At 38.8% G+C, this 19,689-nt stretch overlaps 1 protein-coding gene across 3 annotated transcripts in view; it reads right to left on the bottom strand.

The window, feature by feature from the left end:
• Positions 1 to 19,689, bottom strand: part of PRKCD (protein kinase C delta) — a 65,661-nt gene that overhangs the window by 8,263 nt on the left and 37,709 nt on the right. For 2 of the 3 annotated variants that reach the window (XM_005142245.4, XM_031042987.2), the window contains 10 exons: positions 19,497 to 19,631; positions 16,485 to 16,684; positions 14,207 to 14,267; positions 5,128 to 5,284; positions 4,845 to 4,876; positions 4,093 to 4,178; positions 3,621 to 3,750; positions 2,921 to 3,021; positions 1,706 to 1,802; positions 136 to 269 (listed from right to left, as the gene is read on the bottom strand). In XM_005142245.4, the coding sequence (XP_005142302.2) occupies positions 136 to 269; positions 1,706 to 1,802; positions 2,921 to 3,021; positions 3,621 to 3,750; positions 4,093 to 4,178; positions 4,845 to 4,876; positions 5,128 to 5,284; positions 14,207 to 14,267; positions 16,485 to 16,684; positions 19,497 to 19,611 (1,113 nt within the window). In that variant the 5' untranslated portion in view covers positions 19,612 to 19,631. The remainder of the gene's footprint in view (positions 1 to 135; positions 270 to 1,705; positions 1,803 to 2,920; positions 3,022 to 3,620; positions 3,751 to 4,092; positions 4,179 to 4,844; positions 4,877 to 5,127; positions 5,285 to 14,206; positions 14,268 to 16,484; positions 16,685 to 19,496; positions 19,632 to 19,689) is intronic. The other variant, XM_013131013.3, reaches the window with a different exon arrangement.

The following is a 19,689-nucleotide window of genomic DNA, read 5'->3' as shown; positions in this document are numbered from 1 at the left end:
GTCTTTGACAAAAATGGGTACATTCAGTTCTGTTTAAAGATCATCTACCCAAGCAGCTCTAAGACCTGTCTGGTGGTCCATATTCCAGAAATCAAGCAAGGTTCTCACCACAAAGTCTGTACGTTTGTCACATACCTTTCCAAAACTTCCTTTCCCTAGTACTTTATGGAAGACAAAGCTGTCTATGTTGAATTTTCTCCTTCTTGCAATTCGCGACGCTGTCTTGGCCGTGCTTCCCTCCCAGAGTTTATCATACTCGCTGCTATCTGCTGATTGAAACAGGGAGTTTAAAGTGCAATATATGCAGAAATACTGTGTGCCTCAGATCCCCCGGTTAAGAACTAAGTATTGACACGTATTTCAGTGCATCTGGTGCTGGAATACTGGCGAATCTGAACATAAGGGTCAGCTCCTGTTGTTTGTCACAAAGTTTAAATCATTTGAGCACACTTGATATTTGGATTTGAATTGACCCTGTGACTGTTTCTCAGGCTTGGTTTAAGCAATATTTCAGCATTATAAAAATCAAAGGCACTATGACTGAGACACATCATACTTTGGAGAAAAAGATACTTTACAAGAACTGCTTGTAAGCAATTTATTTATATTCTGTTAGCAGAATGGGATATTTCTCTGTCTAAGCAGATTGGTCATAAAAAGATCTGATTTCTGCCCAGTGCTGGCTAAGCAGCATGAGCATATGATTATATCTCAAAATTAATAACCTAAAATTATATTATTAATTAGGATTATATCCTAAAATTAGTAACTGTACTTTATTTTGACCTCCACTGTATTGATCTGCTGGGTCACTAAGATGACACTGATGATAATCATAAGGTCATACCATGTACACCCCATAAGCTGCCCAGCATCTGTGATAACCCAGGGAGGAATAACAGTGGCTGCAACCTGACCTAGTACCAAACCAAACCACCTTGTCAAGATGTTGTTTGTTTTTTCCCTCTGTTCTGGCAAACTGGAAGAAGTAATATCAGAATCAAAATAAATTTCTTCTTGGACATTTGAACAGAACTGGTGCAATATATGGATGAATATATAAAATCCTGTACCACTCTAAAAACACTCGTCTCTTACTGAGCCTGGTGATTTCCATCTGGTAAAAAGTTACTTTGACTGTTACATTTATATTTGCATAAATTATCATAGGTTAGCCGTTATGAAAATAAGGCTTATACAGTGCTAGAACTCATCAGCAATAGTAAAAAACCCCAAAACCACCCCAAACCTTACTCTGAGCCTGCAGAGACAGGATCCCAGGCACTACTTAAACTACTTCAAGTAGTATTTTGGCTAAAATCCTAATATAGGCAGCACTTGTGCTTGGTTTCTAATGGTTTATGAACAAACCAATATAATTAACAACATGCATGACATTTCAGGTCCAGGAGGGAGGGAAGCATCCTCCAGTTCCATCATGTGGAACTGCACTGCCACAAACGAAGCAAGCATTTTGCATAAAGGTGGGTATGCTCATGGTTTAAAAACTACAGGTATTTGTCAATAGTTAAGTAGGCATTTTGTGTGGCTATGAGAAAGTTGATATATGATTTAATATTTTTCAACAGTGCTTATTAAAAAAATAATTGTCTATTGCAATACAAGGATGAATAACTACTTAAATTGTTAGCTTGTGCAGTCTGGTAGTTAAATTGCTAAATTAAATCTATGCAGTTTTTCTCACCTGTTGCATCTCCTCCTGGACCTCTGGATTTCTTATCAAAATCTTGATAAATACCAACACTTTCTACAGATCCAGAATCAGACCTTCGTGTGTATTTCTGAGGAGAAGGGAAACAGTTGAAATCACATTTGCACTATTACTTTAGAAACACTTATAGCAACTGCCATTAAATGTAACATGATGGCAATGTAAACCTTCAGTTTTAATTAGGACATAGAGTTTCTCAAGAAATCTGATTCATAGACTATTTAGCCACATTCTTTACAGCTTCAGATCAGGCAAGTGCTTTAGTTCCTTCACTGCAAGAAAATAAGTCACTGAAATTCCTAAGAGTCTGTGTTGTACTGTTCTTTGCAAAATTATTAAAGATAAAGTGGTCTGAATCCACAGTGGGGAAGAATTTAAACTGTGGCAAAATGTCCCCTTGACATAAGTTCATGTTGAAGAAGAGATGGGAATCACTCTCATACTGGACCTGCTTAATTCATAGCTGTGTGTGACATCTGCCTTTAGCACACAGAAGCAAATTTTATGTATGGAAGATTCCAGAGATCAAAATTTAGTAATTAAAAGATCAAACTCTTCTGTGCCATGAAAGAGCTGGTGCAAGAGATCTCGCTGCTTTCAAAGTCAATATCCTGTGAGAGCTTTGGAACACTCAGCTCAGAGGAAATGCTATTGGATTTTGCAATATATTTTCCTGTTTTATTTCAGAGCTTTCGGATCTTTATTTGCAAGTCAGAAGTTGACCACAAAAGACAGTCGTGCTGCAGCAGATGAACAATGTAAACTATGGGGCCAGTGTTAATTCCAGTTTTCTGTGTCTATACACCAGATTAATAAAAATTGAGAATATATGGTATATTTCTCCTCATTTATTTAATTTTAGCATTCAAATGAAATTCTAAAGTTGAAGCACAGAAAAAAAGACTTTAATGTTATAATTCCACTGTTTACACCATTAAATAGAAAGTGGGAGAATAACCTTGAAGCCACAGAACAACAGGGTTGGATTTCAGGAAATCCCACTCCCCAGTTTTACCTTTAGGTTACTGATCTCTGTTATTCTCTTTAAGGGTCAAATTAGAGAAACCTGTTTGCATTTCCTCCCTTCCAAACTCAGTTCTCCATAAAAGTGATATGGAAAAGATAACGGAAAGACCCCCAAATGTTCTGAAACCAATTAATTACCTGAGGAATGGCAATAAAGCATACCTGGCTAACTTGATTTAAAGCTTCAGCTAGCAACTTCTGGTTTATTCCACATAAGTTTGCCACCTTCTTCTGGCATTTATGATGCACATTCATCCCACATTCTAAAAGAAATGTAAGGACAGTTACACAAGCATTGGGAAAATACTGTCTGATGTTACATCAAAAGGGGCAGATTCATTGTGCAGTTCAGAAACCTTGTTTTTAAGACCAGACTGGACATGGATCTATCACTGTTATTTTAATTTTTAAATCACTGAAGGCTACAGAAACCTTTCAAAAGGAAAATAACCTTCATTAGTTTGTTCCCAAAATCTGTTACAATAATGATCATCTTGCCTTTTTGTGGGAAAATTATAGAAGTGTTATTTACAGTCAACACTTGAATACACTTTTAAGTGCTACTTTGAGTCAGACTCACCCAATTTCAGCTATTCCCAAAGTAGTAATTTTGATTATACACACAATTACACCTCTGCAGCATGTTTTGACTCCATTAGCAGCTCACCTTGGCTGAGCTGTCACATGACCCGAGTGCCAATTTGTCTCTCTCTAGTATAAAAGCATTTTCCGCCACACATGGATGAGACAAAACACATTCTATGTAACACAAACAGAAATACAGAGTGTGTAGCAATAGCTCATCTCTAGTGGGGGTGGAACACTGGAAAAGTGTGGAGGGGTCCCAGCTCCTCCTCTGTACCTTCACATTTGAGTCCTTGCTTGACAAGCCCCCAGAGCAGGCTGCCGCAGTGGTCACAGAAGGTAGGGCTCATGTAGTTGTAAACTCTGAAGCGATGAGGCATGTCAATGTTGAAACGTTCCTTTTGAAACTGAGGACAAGGAGAGGGGTGAGGCACTCTACCCACAACAGGACCAGCTTCTCACAAAAACACCTGCTTGGACGTTACAAAGCTGCAACAATTCTATCTTGAATACCCTGGTCTCAGCATCCTTCATCAAGCAGGAATAGAGCCCTTGAACAGGGCTTTTAACTTCTTTTCTTGCTTTAGAGTTTCAACCTCTACACATTATATGCAATCTTCAGGAGAAGACAGCATCTTAGGTTGTACAAACAAGCACCTCCCAAATGGACCTGGCCATTTCTGGACAAGATTTTGTTACTTTAGAGCGTTTTTAATTACATTCTAAATATATTATGTTCCAGCTCTTACCATTGTGTCCCTGCTGTTGGCTGCCGTACCAGTACACCTCCCAATGATCTTATCAATACATTTCTTATGAATAGCAGCATTGCATTCTTCAAGACATACACAAGAAAAAAGAAAGATTCCTTCAGATAATAAATACGTGGAAACAGGCATTTGTATTTCATAGCATAATGTGAAAACCATACTCCTATTCATCATACTATCTAGACCAAACCCTTTCATTTCTGTAAAAATGATGATTTTAAAGCTGATTCCCCCTATTTTCTCTTAGCATAAACTCAGTTGCTAAACTAAATCTGCTCCCATTAGGCAATGCCATCAGCATTTGATAACAGAAAGATATTATCATGCTTTTGAGTTTTGCCCTTTGATATCTCCCCTACTGTTTGAAAATGCAGTGATCTATGCTAAGTCAAAAATGCTTTTCAGTTCAGCTGTAAAACCCCTCAGTAGTTGCAATTCATTTTAACAAAGGTTTCACAAAAACTTCTGTCATAACTGAGTGCAACTTTTCAACAAAATTGCATACTTATGAGAAGAACGGCTAAGTCTACAGCTTGATACTAAGAATCTCAACTAGAATTCATAATTAGACAGCCTTAGGTTATTATGCAAACCTGAAGTTCAACATCTACTGCTACCTGTGTGGATGATGCATTGTGCCATGCATATTAACATAAGTGTTCAACAGTAACTACTAGATCTACAGATTCAGGTGGAAAGTAGTACAAGAAAAAGGTAAAAAGTAAACTTACGCCTACATTTGTACCCCTGCTTGTTGAGTCCCCTGAAAAACAAATGATAAAGAAGCAAATAAAAACCCTGTATATTTGCTGGAATAAAAGGTCATGTCAACCAATCAATCCTTTGGCTATGGGAATACTTGGTCCAATTAATAAACTGGTCTGAATTTTTCTATTCAGAATCCTCTGCCTTCAGAAAGCAAGGTTTAGAAGATAAGACAGTGTGTTTTGAGAGTCCAGCAAATTAGGATGAAAACCTAATGGAGGTAGGAGAAGCTTAGTGCTTCCTTCTTACCATACAAAGTCTTTGCAGACAGAGCAAAACGTAGGTTGTCCAAAGAAGGTAGCAATAAATTCATGATTTTTGATGTAGTGGATTTTGGCTTGCTTGATAGCTCCTCTCCTGTTCATTGTTACTGTGCCTTCTTCTTCCCTCATTGATTGTTTGCAGTCTAGGGGGGGAGACAAGAAGACAGGTTTAATACTTCAAAGCATTACAAAGATTAATATTTGCTTCCCTAATAAGTTTAGTTTGTTTTTCTGTTTCAAACTTGTGTTTTTATTTTACGCCTGTATTCTTCAGACTTTCAGTCCAACAAGGGTAGGACACATGCATGTACTGCTTCCCACGGGGTCTCTGTGCCTTGTTTGCAAGCACTTCCCTCTTCGCATTCCGAAGAAGCCTTAAGCAAGTAAGTCAAGAGGCAGAAGCATGAATAGAGCTCAATCTTGCTAAAGAAATGACAACCACAGTTGTTTCTTGAGAAAAATATACGCTCCTATATGTGAAGTGATTTATGTGCAAGAGAAGTAAATGTTTCATTGGAAGCAGGAGAGTCTTCTCCTTCAGCAGAAGCCTCCAGGATCATTCAGAAGTGAGGACAAAGGAGATTTTCAATTAGACCTTTCCATTATGCTATCTCAAAATGCTGATGCTTCCCGTCAACATGTCTCAGCCTCACTCCTTTCCCCTCCTAGGGTTACAGTATGCAGCACTGTATAATGCTATTGTCACAACAGTACATGCTACTGTACATTCCATAGCATCTAACACTGTATAACATAGAAAAAAAAATATATAGTATTAGCCAAGAAATAGAACATCAATGAAAAATAAACGTCATTGGCTCATATAGGTTCTTCAATACAAGTATAGTTATTTCCACTCATTTCTGAGTTTCTCTTACAAAAGAATGAGTATTTTGAGTCTCAATCTTTCAGCCACAACTAAGACTATGTAGTCTTACTTACACATTTTGAAAATAATAGGTGTTTGTAACAGAGGTAACCCCATGAAGGTATATTAAGGGAGAATGGACAACTGGTAATTTAACCCCAGGACAATCTGATCCAGCAGGAAAAGATAAAAGCTTGAATCTGCAATGAGGAGCTGATCAACTGCTGATTGCATCAGCTCTGGCCAGCAGCCTGTGGCTTCACATTGGGAAGAAACGTAGACACAGTTCATAGATCTGAAGTGCTGCAAAGTTTAGGGCAAGTGCAGCAAAGTTTACCTAACAGGAAATTGCTGCCTGCAGGGTGGGAGTTTCCACAACAACAGAGTAAAAAGAAAGCCAGAAGAGCATTTTTCCCATTGTCAATACAATCGGTTTTTATATGCTCCATTGCATTGCTGCCTTTTATCAGCATCAGTGAGAGCTTTGCTATTTTATACTGATAGAAAGAGATCTGCTTCCTTTGCCAAGTCACACTAACTGCAATGCCTGAACTTACTCCAAAGTTACCCAGGATCTCCGCTTCTCTTGTTGCTAGCTGCACTTGGTTTTTGTCATTAGCTGCCTGTCACTGCTTCTGTTCCAACAGACCACTGAACCTGGAATACAATCCCTTATTTGATACCATTGAGTGTCCTGAACTAATTTAACAGGCACAACCAACAGCAGCCAGCCTGCAGCAGCATGTATGGTCTTACAAAAGGAAGGACGTCAGCTCAGAGATTAAGGAAAGATTAAGGATATTAATGAAAAGAAAGCTCAGAAAAGGTCCCTGGGTTTTGCTACTAGGTATTAATGCACTTTTCTGAGAAACTGGCCATCTGGTTCAGAGAAAAACCCATCTTGCCTCCCCCTGAAGAGAGCTCACAATGTGCTATGACACCCTGGAACCACGCAGGGCACTGAGTTACCTCTTCCCCTCCAGGAACAGGATTCATTTCTGTTGTTCAAACAAGCTGCTGAGTTCACCCAACAAAAACTCCCATCAGCTGCTGCACTTCAGCTCGTCCAAGTCTGCAAATAGTACTATCTCTTTGTTCAATCCTGCTGAGCAAATACACAGACCTCACCCACAGTTTCTCAAATGTTTCAAGGAAACCACACTGAAATGTGTGTGCAAAGGAAACAGGTTGCTAAGAGTCTTCATACTGTTTGCTGCATGAAATGATGTCTTCCTAAGGGTAGCTTAATCAGTAATAGCAGAGAAAGGGGTGTTGCTTCACAGCATATATTCTGAGGAGATAACCTGTGATGGAGCAGATTAAGAGACAAAAGGCTCCCTGAAGTCTGTAATCAAATGGTCAGTAAGGAACTAACAGGGTTCACCAGGTGAACAGGACCCAGCAAAAGTCTTTGACAGAACTTGATCAGGATATGCTAAACCCCAGTGTTTCCTCCATCTGGAACACTGATATCAAACTTAATAGAAATATGTGAAACTGGCATCTATTTTTTGAGAGAGTCATTAAGAAACCAATCAATTTGTAGAAAGAAGGGAAAAAAAATAAAGGAGGAAACCCCCACTTTCCTTACATATACTTTAATGGTGAAGAATCTTTGAGCACAGCAAAACTTCAGTATCTGCACATGAGAACACACAGACTTCCCAACCAGCTGCCTTATTAAATACCTTTGCCAAACCGAACCAATGCATCAAAGTCAAGCGCACCTGAGCTGAGATGGCTCTGAAATGATAACATATCATCTCAATTTACTATGGGCATGTTAACAAGTTATCATTAATGTGTAAATTACCTTTAATGTGTAAATTACCTTTAATGTGTATCACTCTAGAGAAGGTGTTTTTTTTAAGTTCAGGGTAGAGATGGGGGGTAGAGAGGTGTAGGAAGAAACACAAAGGGAAAAGTCTTTGCTTCCCCCTCCAAGCAAGCCAATATTTCCACAGAGGAAAAGCTTGTTAGGGTTGGCACACAGAAACAGTCATGTACAAAGCAGCTGAATCAGCAACTAAAATCCAGGTGACCTCTGCAGCCTGGCCCTGAAATTAATCATTTTGGACCCAGCACACACCATTAAACATAATCTATTTCCTCTGTTGAGAGCTGTGGTTAATATTTATCAGTGACCCATTGTTGGTGTATTTTGAAGTCCTCTGTCAAAACGTGCAGCTGATCTGATAAAAGCACCCAGAACTCCTCTGTGCTGTATATGCATTAAGAAATCATTAAGCATGCCTGTGAAGTGATGGTGCAGTTCTCCAGAAGTGCTGTAACACACCACCATATATACACTATGTAACTGCAGCGCCATCCTCCTGCACATTTCACAGCCACTAACATAACATGCAACCCATCATCTGGAAAACATTGCTAAAACAATATTGCTAGGGTTCTGCTGAACTGTAATAAACCTCAAGGTGAGATGTCAAATTGTCTCAGTTGAACCTCAAAAGTTCAAGGACAAAAGCAAACAACCTCCAGAATAATCCTACTAGATTCTTCTCAAAGAAAGAAAAAAACCAATTTGCTCTGCTCAGAGTTCATTTTTCACGTTAACTTGCTCACTTCACGGTTCTGTTTGTGAACAGAGAAAAGATAACACTGCCACTGTAGGAAACAGAAATGGGACTTTAGAGTCAGGCAAAACATTTTCTGAGCTAACTGGATACTCAGAACTGGGATTTGCCTGAAACTTTATAAATTACAAACCCCACTAACATTTCTGCTCAGTGTTCCCTTGTGCTGTGCTCCAGCCTTGCACTTGGAGTTGTTTGCAAGTTAAGTGCACCTTCAGGTCAAGACAAATATTAATCTCACAGAGCAATCATTAAAAAGGAAAGCTCATCCCTCACAAAGGAGACTTTCCTGGTATGAGCTATCTCAGAGGAAAATGTTCTTTAACCTCACCCTGGAGAGGACTGCTTTAGAAATCCACTGTACAAAGCCACCCCAAAACCCAACAATCCATTTACAGAAATACAAGTTTCCCAAAAGGCTATGTTTCTGTGACATGAACTTGCCTATCTTAAATCATTTTGGGTTTTGTGATCATCACAACATTTCATTTACAGGCAGAGTATTAATATTGCTATGTATTTTTGACTCTCTTAAAAATTATCTCTTCCATTCCCAGTGCGTGTGGATTTTAGATTGCTGACAATAAGTAGCAATACTAATAGTTTGCTATTGTAGAAGCCAACACTATTTGCTCTCAAAGCTGGCACACAATAAATCACCCATCTCAGCCCCAAGAAGTTATACTACAAGCTTTAGCACAAGTGGTCAAAAATGGTGTTACAAACTCTTAGTACCACCTTAATGAAAAGTTAGAACACTACAATGTGATAGTATACATGTTTCTACCATAAGACTACAAGTATATTCAGGGGGCTGGAGCACCTCCCATATGAAGACAGGCTGAGAAAGTTGGGGCTGTTCAGCCTAGAGAAGAGAAGGCTGCATGGAGACCTCATAGCAGCCTTCCAGTATCTGAAGGGGGCCTACAGGGATGCTGGGGAGGGACTATTCATTAGGGACTGTAGTGATAGGACAAGGGGTAATGGGTTCAAACTTACTTACACAGGGGAAGTTTAGATTAGATATAAGGAAGAAATTCTTTACTGTTAGGGTGGTGAGGCACTGGAATGGGTTGCCCAGGGAGGTTGTGAATGCTTCATCTGTAGAGGTGTTCAAGGCCAGGTTGGATGAAGCCTTGGGTGAGATGGTTTAGTGTGAGGTGTCCCTGCCCATGGCAGGGGGGTTGGAACTGGATGATCTTAAGGTCCTTTCCAACTGTATTCTATGATTCTATGTTATGCTTAGTTCTGCACAGAGACTGGGACGTCCACAGGATGTGGACTTCTTGCCTGCTTCTCAAAAGAAATTAAGTGCCTGCCTTGGCTAACAAGCCAGCCCCTACTACTGGTTTGACTGGTGTTCAGCAGAGCACTGAGGTAGACTGCGCTGCAGCTGCTTTTAGCATGTCTTTACTGAACTAGCCTTTCATAGGCATTAGTAAAATCAATGGTCTTTTATAGAAGTGCTAAAACAAAACACCAGAGTTTTAACAAGCCTTGCCTTTCAATCCAGGAGAAAAAAAATCCCATGCCCACACTGCAGTCTTTGTGGTGCTCGCAGCATCTGCAGAGACCCTGTACTAACACAGTCTGTGCTCAGCCCCACAGAGTACTTTTGATTTTAAATTTCAATGAGTGCTTTGGTTAACACTTCTGCATTGATACCTGATATCTCATTTCTTGTGGCAAAACATGGAATAAACTAGAAAATGGGTTTTATCTTTTTCCATTTTTAAATCACAGAAGCACAGTAAAACCAGCCTTTAAAAATATAATATCTAAGTCAAATTTCTTTGAACATACAAGCTGTATAGAATTTTCTCTGTTCTACACAACATGCTGGCTACCTTACCAACCAAATACACTGCTGACTGTTTATGAAATTACTACATCTGCAAATGTTTGACTTTCTTAAAGAAAATTAAGGCAGAAAATATTTTCATTGAATCAAACAATCACACTTCTAGATGCAGATTAAAGCAGATGCACTGTGCCATTGAATAACTACCACATTTACTACATATATAGAAATAGTATTTTCTCAGTTAAATGATTAAATTGTACCAACTTTTACAATTATAAGGCCCAGTTCTGCCTTTTCAGCCCTTACTATTATTTACTAATAATATGACAATCCTTCCCCAACATGCCTTATCCATAGAGAAACTTTTCAAATCTTAGATCTTACAATATGTAGACTGCAACAGCAAATCTGTTATTCACCCTAATAACCTTCACAGACGCCTCAGGAAAATCTGTAAGTCTCATGCTTCCCCAACACTCAAAACACAAAGCAACACATACTCAAAACATACACAGCTCTCTTGTTCACATTCCTCTCCCAAAAGTCAGATACTTGAGATAGCAAAAGTTCACATGCAAATTATTCACCTTCTGATACATGTAATAGCATTTTAAGGGAAGAATTCACTAACCCTTTCTCCAGGAAGCTGAAGCCAGCAGAACAGCAATTCAGAATTCAAAAACCAAGACACACACACACACATACTTCCAAAGCTGCTAACACTGCACAAGACTCTCAGCAGTTCAGCGAGCCACCTCCATGATCCTGGGTTTTCTTTCTCGATAAGGTCATTAACTACATTTGAATAAACAAAGCCCAGACAAAGCATTAAACCTATTGCAACTCCCACCTATTAAAACTAAAGCTGCTGTACAGAATTATAACCTAGATTCAATACTACAACGAGAGAAGGAGGGGCAGAGAGAAAACAATATTCTGAAATGAAAATCGAGGTCAACACCCTGTTCTCACGTCTCACACATCACAAGAAAAAACTTCAATTTCCAGCACTAACTTCTTTTCAAATCACAGGACAGAAGACAAAAAAGTTCTTAGACAGCTCTATGTCAGTGCTCTGCAGTCCCTGTTTAATGGGGTCTAGAAACAAAAAACCTTCTAAGACTGGGAAAACTTTTCATATATAGCCCTCAATTAACTGCCCAGGCCCCAGTCTGCAAAAAGAATATACAAATGAAAAGCCTCAGCGTAGACTACCACAGAGCAGATTTTAGTAGCAGTTTATTCAGTGAACATTCTCCTCTAATAATAGATCTGATAATGGAGCAATAACACACTTACTTCTCAATGCTGCTGCCTACCACTGAAGCAGAGGAAAGTCATTTTCTCTTAAGATGGCACAATGTTTGCCACTTAGAAGGAAGATTTGAAAAACAACAGCGTTAGTTTGCAAAAGAAGCTGAAGAAAGAATCAGTCACTTTTGCAAAGTGCCTGGAGACTTTCAAACAAACGGTAGCACCTATAACTCAAGGATACTAATGGTAGCAATACCTTCAAATAAAACAGAGAACAACTGAAATACCAGCTTCAGAACAAGCCTTTTTTAGTATTTTAGAAATACAGCTACCATACAGTTGTGTATGGAGAGGTACGTCAGACAGAAAGCAAAATGGTATGTGCATAGGAAGGAATGTGAACTATCTTGGAGCTTTCAACGATTAACAAAGGGTTTTAGCAATGTGAAGAATGGAAGTTAATAATACAAACATCCTTGTAATGCACTAGCTTCTCTGCTCTAACACTAGTAACTGCTAATTTCACTAGAGAAAACACAGCAATGAAATGAGTCAAAACTCATTCAATGTTTGCCTGTTCAGTAGTATACAGATAGTGATGTGATGGAAGCCTGTGACTTTGAGGAGGATTAGTGTGTTAAAACATTGACATTTGGTGCGACCTCTACAAACATCAGATTGAGTGACTTTCCTTCACAAAATGTGCATGCATAGATGTCTTGAAAAGGAGTTTCCACTGACTCCATGGTTCAGTTACCAAAAAGATATCAGTGACTCATTTTCTATAAAGTAGAAGGTAAATAGCCTAAATACCTTTTGCTGTTGCAAAATAGAAGGTCTACCAAATGCATAATACTTGATACTTAACTTGCCAATTAAAGTATGATTGCATGACTTAATGATCCATTTGGTATTTAGGCTTCATCCACTGCCTAAGTAATAATCTGCAATCCCTAATAAAGGCAATGAAAAGAACTGCAAGAACATTATATCTATCTCTAAAGTATTTCAATTAATAACTAAGTACAATTATTTTAGTACTTATGGGACATGTGTATTACCCTCCTACTAATAGCTAATAGCAAATCACTGCATGTTTTCACTTAAGTCATCTCTATCATTCCTCACGTATGTGTGGAGAGAAGGAAATATGCTCCAGCCTCATCAAATAAGCAACTGAGAATACTGAAGCTGATTTTGTACAGTTTTGGTTGAGAAACTTTTACATTGCCTGGACAAATGGATTTCTGTATGTCACATTAAATAGATCAGATTGTTATAAAACCACTGCCCCATGAAACTGCCTTGCACAGGAAAACTGTGACCAAGACCAAGATGAAGATTTTCTAGTAAAGTGTCTTACAACAGCTGGAATGCAAACCAGAATAAACAGAGAGCATAAGCAGAGAGCTGCTGACCTTCAGAGAAAAGTTCTCAGGGCTCTTCACTCACACAAGTTTTTCAGATTTTGGTTGAAAGAGTTAATTTTTCATAAAGGAGAGCAAAATAATGAGTGTATAGATGGGTTTTTTTTTGCCATTACAAATATGAAATGTCAACTCTGAGATATCACCTACTGCATGTCACATCCTATCTTTAGAAGCTTTTCTAGTAACTGCTACACAGACTGCACATAGGTACAAGAACGTATGGTAACTTCACAATTATCTTGTTCTATGAGTGCAGAACTATGTTCCCTGTATACTTTTGTGGGGAAAAGAAACCCACACCATTAATACGTTAAAACTTACTACTTACTCTTTCCACTCATTACTTACAAACACATAGTGGTGTTAAACCATGTAAGACCAATAGGCTAATACAGCAGACGACTTCAATTGTCAAGTAACAATGGTTTCATGACTTCTAGTATGGGAAAGTTTTAACCACTAGCTAAGCAAGTTGTGAGATTTACATCATTTCCCTTAGGAAAGGATTCCACAGATATACAAATCCCTGCCAAAATATTTGGTTTTATTGTACTTAAAGCTTCTCCTCTCATAATCAACCATCTTCTCTTACCTCCTATGTTTTCTGAATAGTCAGTAGATTTCTGACATATAGAAGTTGTTCACATTTTACATTGACTAGATTTGCATTTTAACACTTAACCATTCACTCATTGCTGCAATCAGTTTCCATGATCAGTCAATGACATCTGAATCCCAGAAAACTCACTCACTTCTCCAGTTGACAAAAAAAAAGAAAAAAAAAGCTTCCCACGTACGCTACAACAAGAAATCTGACTCCTTTGCACCTAAAAAGGAACTGACACATTTTCTATCACATCAAAATGTGAGGACAGACATATTAAGGACCTAAATGCAACAGTAATACAAATCACAAAAGCATTTATAAATCAACCAGTGCAGCCACGAAGCCACATAACAAAGAAAACCTACAAAGCAATTTAATGAAATTGAAAATTCTACTCAGTACAACAGGTGATTTTTTTTATGAGCTCCATCCTGTGTTCTACAAAGGAATGTGAAAAAGAAAAGTGTTATTTTTACGTAACTGACAGGAAATAAACAGTTGGCATTACCTGCATCTTCCAAAAAATACTGCACGGCCATCAGCACCTTCCCCTGAGGTTGTAGGTCAAGCTATGGAAAGAAAGATACCAAAAGGGAAGTAAGTGGTTGAAACTCTCAAGAATTTAATCAGTTCTTTCCAGGGAATCAAAGTATAATATTCAATAACTATTATTACAACCCTTTTCCATATCTCACGGCTGCAGCTGAATCAGGCTTTTATTCTATTGCTTTTACAAGCGAGCTGCATTGCTTTGATGTCTACCCAAAAGTTCAGCACAACTGAAGTTCACATTGTTTTTGCATGTGCTTTCACATTTCTGCAAAAACGTTTGTTGGCTTCTGCTTTTACTATTAATAAGCTCAATTTGCACTGCCTTCATAAAGGGTAAGAAGCTATTAAGCATGGAAGAGCCTGATTGAGTCTTCACTTCAGCACAAAGTATCCCTGACTGTACAGTAAATACAACTTGGGAATCAAAAATACCCACCAACCCAAGCCCCCAGTTACATCAGATACACATGTAATACCATGAATATCCCCAGATACGCATGAATATCCTCACAAATCCCATTATCCTACTAGGATATCTTTAAGACAATGTGTGACAGAACACATTTGTCCAACAAAGCTTACTGAAGGCAAAGACCTCAGTTACAGCTACTGCTGACAGCCTGTCTCTTCACAAACACAAATAACCTTATAGGCTACGGTAAATAAACTAATGTCTCTTTGCTGAGCATAATAGTCTGTCCAAGTCATGACTGAGGTCATACAGAGGAAGTGTAACACTGATGATGTCTACATGGTACCTGTTCTACAGACAATAAGCAGAGAACTTTAGACCCCTAAAATTGGCTAAAACTGATAACTAAAACCAAAACAGATACTAGGAAATAACTAGAGCAGGAACTGTTACTACCTGCTTATCCTGCTTTAGCCCACCCAATAAAAAGGTCTTTTGTAGGGTTCCTATTCTGAGCAAGTTCAGCAAAACTGCAGCCCCATAAGGCTTTGAATACAGGACTATGTGTGAGATTTTCAGGAGACTGGCTCTCATGTAGCAAATGTTTCCTTAGCACTAACTGTACTGCAAAAACAGAGATGGGCAGTTCCTGTATTAGCAAATACACATAGTTTCTGGGCAAGCTGTCTGCAGTGCAGCTTTATGTGCAGCTGGATTGAGGGGCAAGACCATTCATAGCATCTATCTATCTAGCTAGACACCTCTCACCCAAATCATAGGATATCCTGATACTCCTCTTTGAATCTTATTTCTACATACAATAGAGAGCTGAACATTCAGGACACTAATTAGAGTTGCTTCAAGGTGTTAAGAGTTCTCTGAGACAATAATGCCTGTCCACATTCTCACAACCCTTTTTGTTGAACCAGGGTCTCAGCAACTTCAGCTGAATCTGAAAGCTGAAAGCTAGAGAATAGAATTTTATCAAGGTTACATAATTAAACCCTTAATTAATTAAAAATCATTTACAACAAAGTAGCTAAATGCATGAAACAACATGCTCAGCAACTCTGATTTTTGGGCTCAGGGGTTTGATCCTCCCCTGCCTTTCACTTTCCCTTCTTTCTAGATGAACAAAATAAAAAAATATTGTTTATATAGTTCAACAACAAATAACTACTGGCATTTAAAATAAATGTGTATTTCTAAATTTAAAACTACATCAAACCCCAACTTTACCTCCCCTGTTACACTTATGAGATCCATAGGCAGAACTGTATTCAGTACGGGGGCAAATGATACTCTGCAAGATGCCATACCCCTTGACTTCACATACAAACAGCTGGGGCATAGGAGCAAGAAAAGATACCAGGGTAACAAAAATGGGGATTAAAGGATCCCCATTACAGCACCATCAAACCAACTAAGATTTATTGGGGAAAAAAAAAGAAATAATAAGGGGAAATGTAAGGGGAAATGTCTTAGAATAAGCTTTACCTTATTCTCTAGATGAATTACAAAGATCAGATCCAATTTAAATATCTGCTATTTGCTATAAAAAACTACTAAGCTTTATAAAACAGGCACTCAACGCAATATGTGCCATTTTTTCAGCTACTAATGCAATGGATTTTATTCTCAATTCCTTGAAGTTTGACTGTACATTATCTGCTTTAGAAATGCTGCTAAAATAATTGTCTTACAAGCCCTGCCACGCATGCTAAAGGGATTGAACACTCAAAGTTTCAAAGGCATAAGGCATCCGTTCAGCTTGAAAGAAACATAACCAGGTCAGAGGGTTTAAGGAATTAATCTTCTTTACCCAGAATTCTGCTTTGCCATTGCCTTTCTTGCACCGCTCTGCCAGGACTGACACACCTACAGTCACTTCAGATAATGGCTCTTCTGCTGCTTTCATGAGAACAATCTGAATCACTCGTCCTTCGTATATGTGGGCGTCAAAAGTTGATTTCCATTCTGGATACATGGTAGGTTTCTTCTGAACCAGAGTTTTTCCTCTCTCTGAAAGCCACAAAAAGGACAGAAACTGTAAAACCAAATAATGTAGGTTTAGTACATAACAGGATAAAATAAGAAAAGAGAATGCTTGTACTGTAACCCACAGAAGACTTTTACACATCTCGTACTGTGGTTGGATCAAAGTTAAACTTTTATGTTCAGACACTCACAGAAACCAAGCTCACCCTGATGAACAAGACACACAGAGGCAGTGAAGGTGTTAACATGCAGCCAGGGAGACCAAGAGGGACAACAAATCACATTCTGGATTCAGAAGCTGGTTTAGTAAGTCACAACTTGACAGGGCATATTTGCATAGCTCCTTTCTGGTATAGATCTCCATGATGTGTTCTCTGATCATAGTGGATAGCTACTACAAGATACATTAAGATATGGCTGCCACTGATTCAGTTTAAATTGAAACCAGTGACTGAGAGATTAAAGGCTCCACATTTCATTAGTCTACTTCCAAGTTATCCCAGCATTTCACTTTTATTCGTAAGTCACTTCCCTTAGCACTGTACTCTTTCTCTGCCACGACTACTTAATATCCTTTTTAAAGGATATTACAATGTCTTGTCTGTCCTCTCTTGCAGCTGCAGACCTTGTGTAGGTAATAAAGAAAAAGCTAAAAGGACCTCAAATAAACTTTTTTCCTCTTTTTTTTTTTTACATTTACCCAGCCTTCCATAAGAGCATCTCTGCAGATTCCTTCCTTCAGAGTTTTACAGTGTTTCACTATTCTTATTAGGTGGTTTTTTTTAACTTTTTGCCAAAAGATGGGACCAGATGATCCTTTAGTTCCCTTCCAAACTGGTGTTTTATAATTCTAATACACAGCTTCAGTCTCTCTTGCTACCAGTTAAACTGATTTCTTCCCGTGCTTACCTCAGGCACAGAAAATAACTGTCAGAACAAGTTTTAGCATATTTCTAGACCTCTCTTAGGAATTCCATCAACACATCCAAAATGATACTGCCTCCTAAGCACCCACATCCAGCTCTTCACTGGAACTCTGGCACGCAATGACACTTCCCCACTTTTCCTCTGCTATTTGCTGCTGAGCCATTTATTCCCCATTTGTGCTCAGGTAACCAAATATAATTTTCTACATTCCTCACAATTTCTGCTATTTATCATGATCATTTGCTGCAATAAAAGTGCTTTCTAAGTGCCTCTCCAGCTCTGAATGATCCACTTTTCCCCTAAGGGTGTAATTTGTTCTTATGATAGCAAAGTAAATTAAGTAGTTGGACCCTTCCCCAAGAAGCTGCAGTGTGGTCTGTCTCCTAAAATTAGCACTAGAAATTACATTCACTTCAACAAAGGAAGAATTAGATACTAATTATCTTAAAATCTTTCTGGAAACTCAAGGCAAAGTTTGTGTTCATTCATTAATGACATGCTCGATACACTCAGTTGTGCTGATCTATTCAAACAACTAGTGTTGTGATCTATTTGTTTTAATAGTGATCTATTCAAACAACAAATAGTGTTCTTGTACTTCTTTATTAGGGAATGCCTGCCAACAACAGCATTACAAATTACTTCTGTGACAAGCCAACCTAAGCCTGCTGCCAAAGGTCATGCTGAAATACTCAGAAATGCCCAGAAACAGCCACCTGAGGACCTCTTTTCATTTCAGAGCAAACCTCAGCTTTCCTCCTCAGTCAAAAGCTTTCTTTTTCTGCTAACACTACAGGCTTCCAAACATTTTACATATTTTCAAATTAGCTTAATGCCTAATCACTAGGCAAACTATTTTCTTCTTCCTATAGAGTAAGCTCTTCCTTATCATGTTTCAGCATGCAAATCCAAGAAAAAGTTATCAGTTTGGCAAGATCTGGAATAACGGGAGTATCAGTTTCTTTTCCTGATTACCCAAACCAGTCACTGCTCCAAGGTTCCCTGCACTATCCTCCTCTTTTAGTACTTCAAAGACACATGCGAGCAGAGAGGAGAAACACTGGGACAACTCTGCTTTTCAAAAGCAGACAGCTGGGGGGGGAATGGAGGGAAGTGGATTTATTTAGACTACTTCCACCTCTTCACACATTCCGGCAGCTCCAACACTTACAACACCATTTCTTCTTAGGTTCTCCCAACAGATTAGGAAACTGCTTCTTTGGAGCTTAACACATTTGCTTGATGAGGTTTTCTGGAAGGGGCACCACACCTTGTGTTTAAAGTCTAAGTGCAGCTTTTACCTCAGCAATAAAGGGAAAGCCCATAATAAAGGGAAACTGTGTTGCGAGGAAGAAGAAAATTCACCCTTTTCTGCATTCTTTGATGTTTTCTGAAGCCCTAGAGCCACAATGAAGGATTAGACGGCTGCAGTCTAACCCAGTACAGCAACTCCCTCTCATTCTGTTTGGCTACAAAGCTGAACCCTAGCTAAATGTCACAAAATATTAGAAACCTTTGGACCAGTTCCTGTAAAGAAGCGGTCTTTGAAGACGGAAAGCCTGCTGAACACGGAGGTGCTAACAAGACCTCGTGTGCAAGTCATTCCAAGCAAATAATTCTGCCAAAATGTCTCAGTCACTACAAAACCAAACTATACTTCTTGTTAGTATCTATCCTCCAAGTCAAGAAAGATCATTTACTACCCTGTGCTTGAGGATGGTTCTCTCAAACCTGCTGCAGTTCAGATCCCGCTCTAAGGTATCTCTACCCTGAAAGGTACTCTCTACCCTGAAAACCTTTTGCAAGCACAGTCTTGAGCAAGAGGATGCACTATCATTCACAGACTAAGAAAGACTAAGTATTTCTCAAAAACTTACATTCAGAAAAGCATCACCATTTGTAACCTCACCTGTAGTCAATGCTTCCTTCATCTTGATAGCACAAAAAGGCTGTAGTTGGTCCCCATAATTCTGCATAGGTCCCAGCTCGAATGAGTTGAAAGATATCCGTAAGAAGGGGGCCATTGCTCACAGTGACACACAACCTAAGTGGAAAGAAGTAAATAAAAAACATAGCATGAAAGACCTGCTCTGAGACTTGTA

Source organism: Melopsittacus undulatus, chromosome 9 (assembly GCF_012275295.1).
Source record: "Melopsittacus undulatus isolate bMelUnd1 chromosome 9, bMelUnd1.mat.Z, whole genome shotgun sequence".
In the NCBI taxonomy this organism is placed as follows: Eukaryota; Metazoa; Chordata; class Aves; order Psittaciformes; family Psittaculidae; genus Melopsittacus; species Melopsittacus undulatus.
Note: the sequence above shows the minus strand (reverse complement) of the source record. Positions and strands in the feature narration are given on the sequence as shown.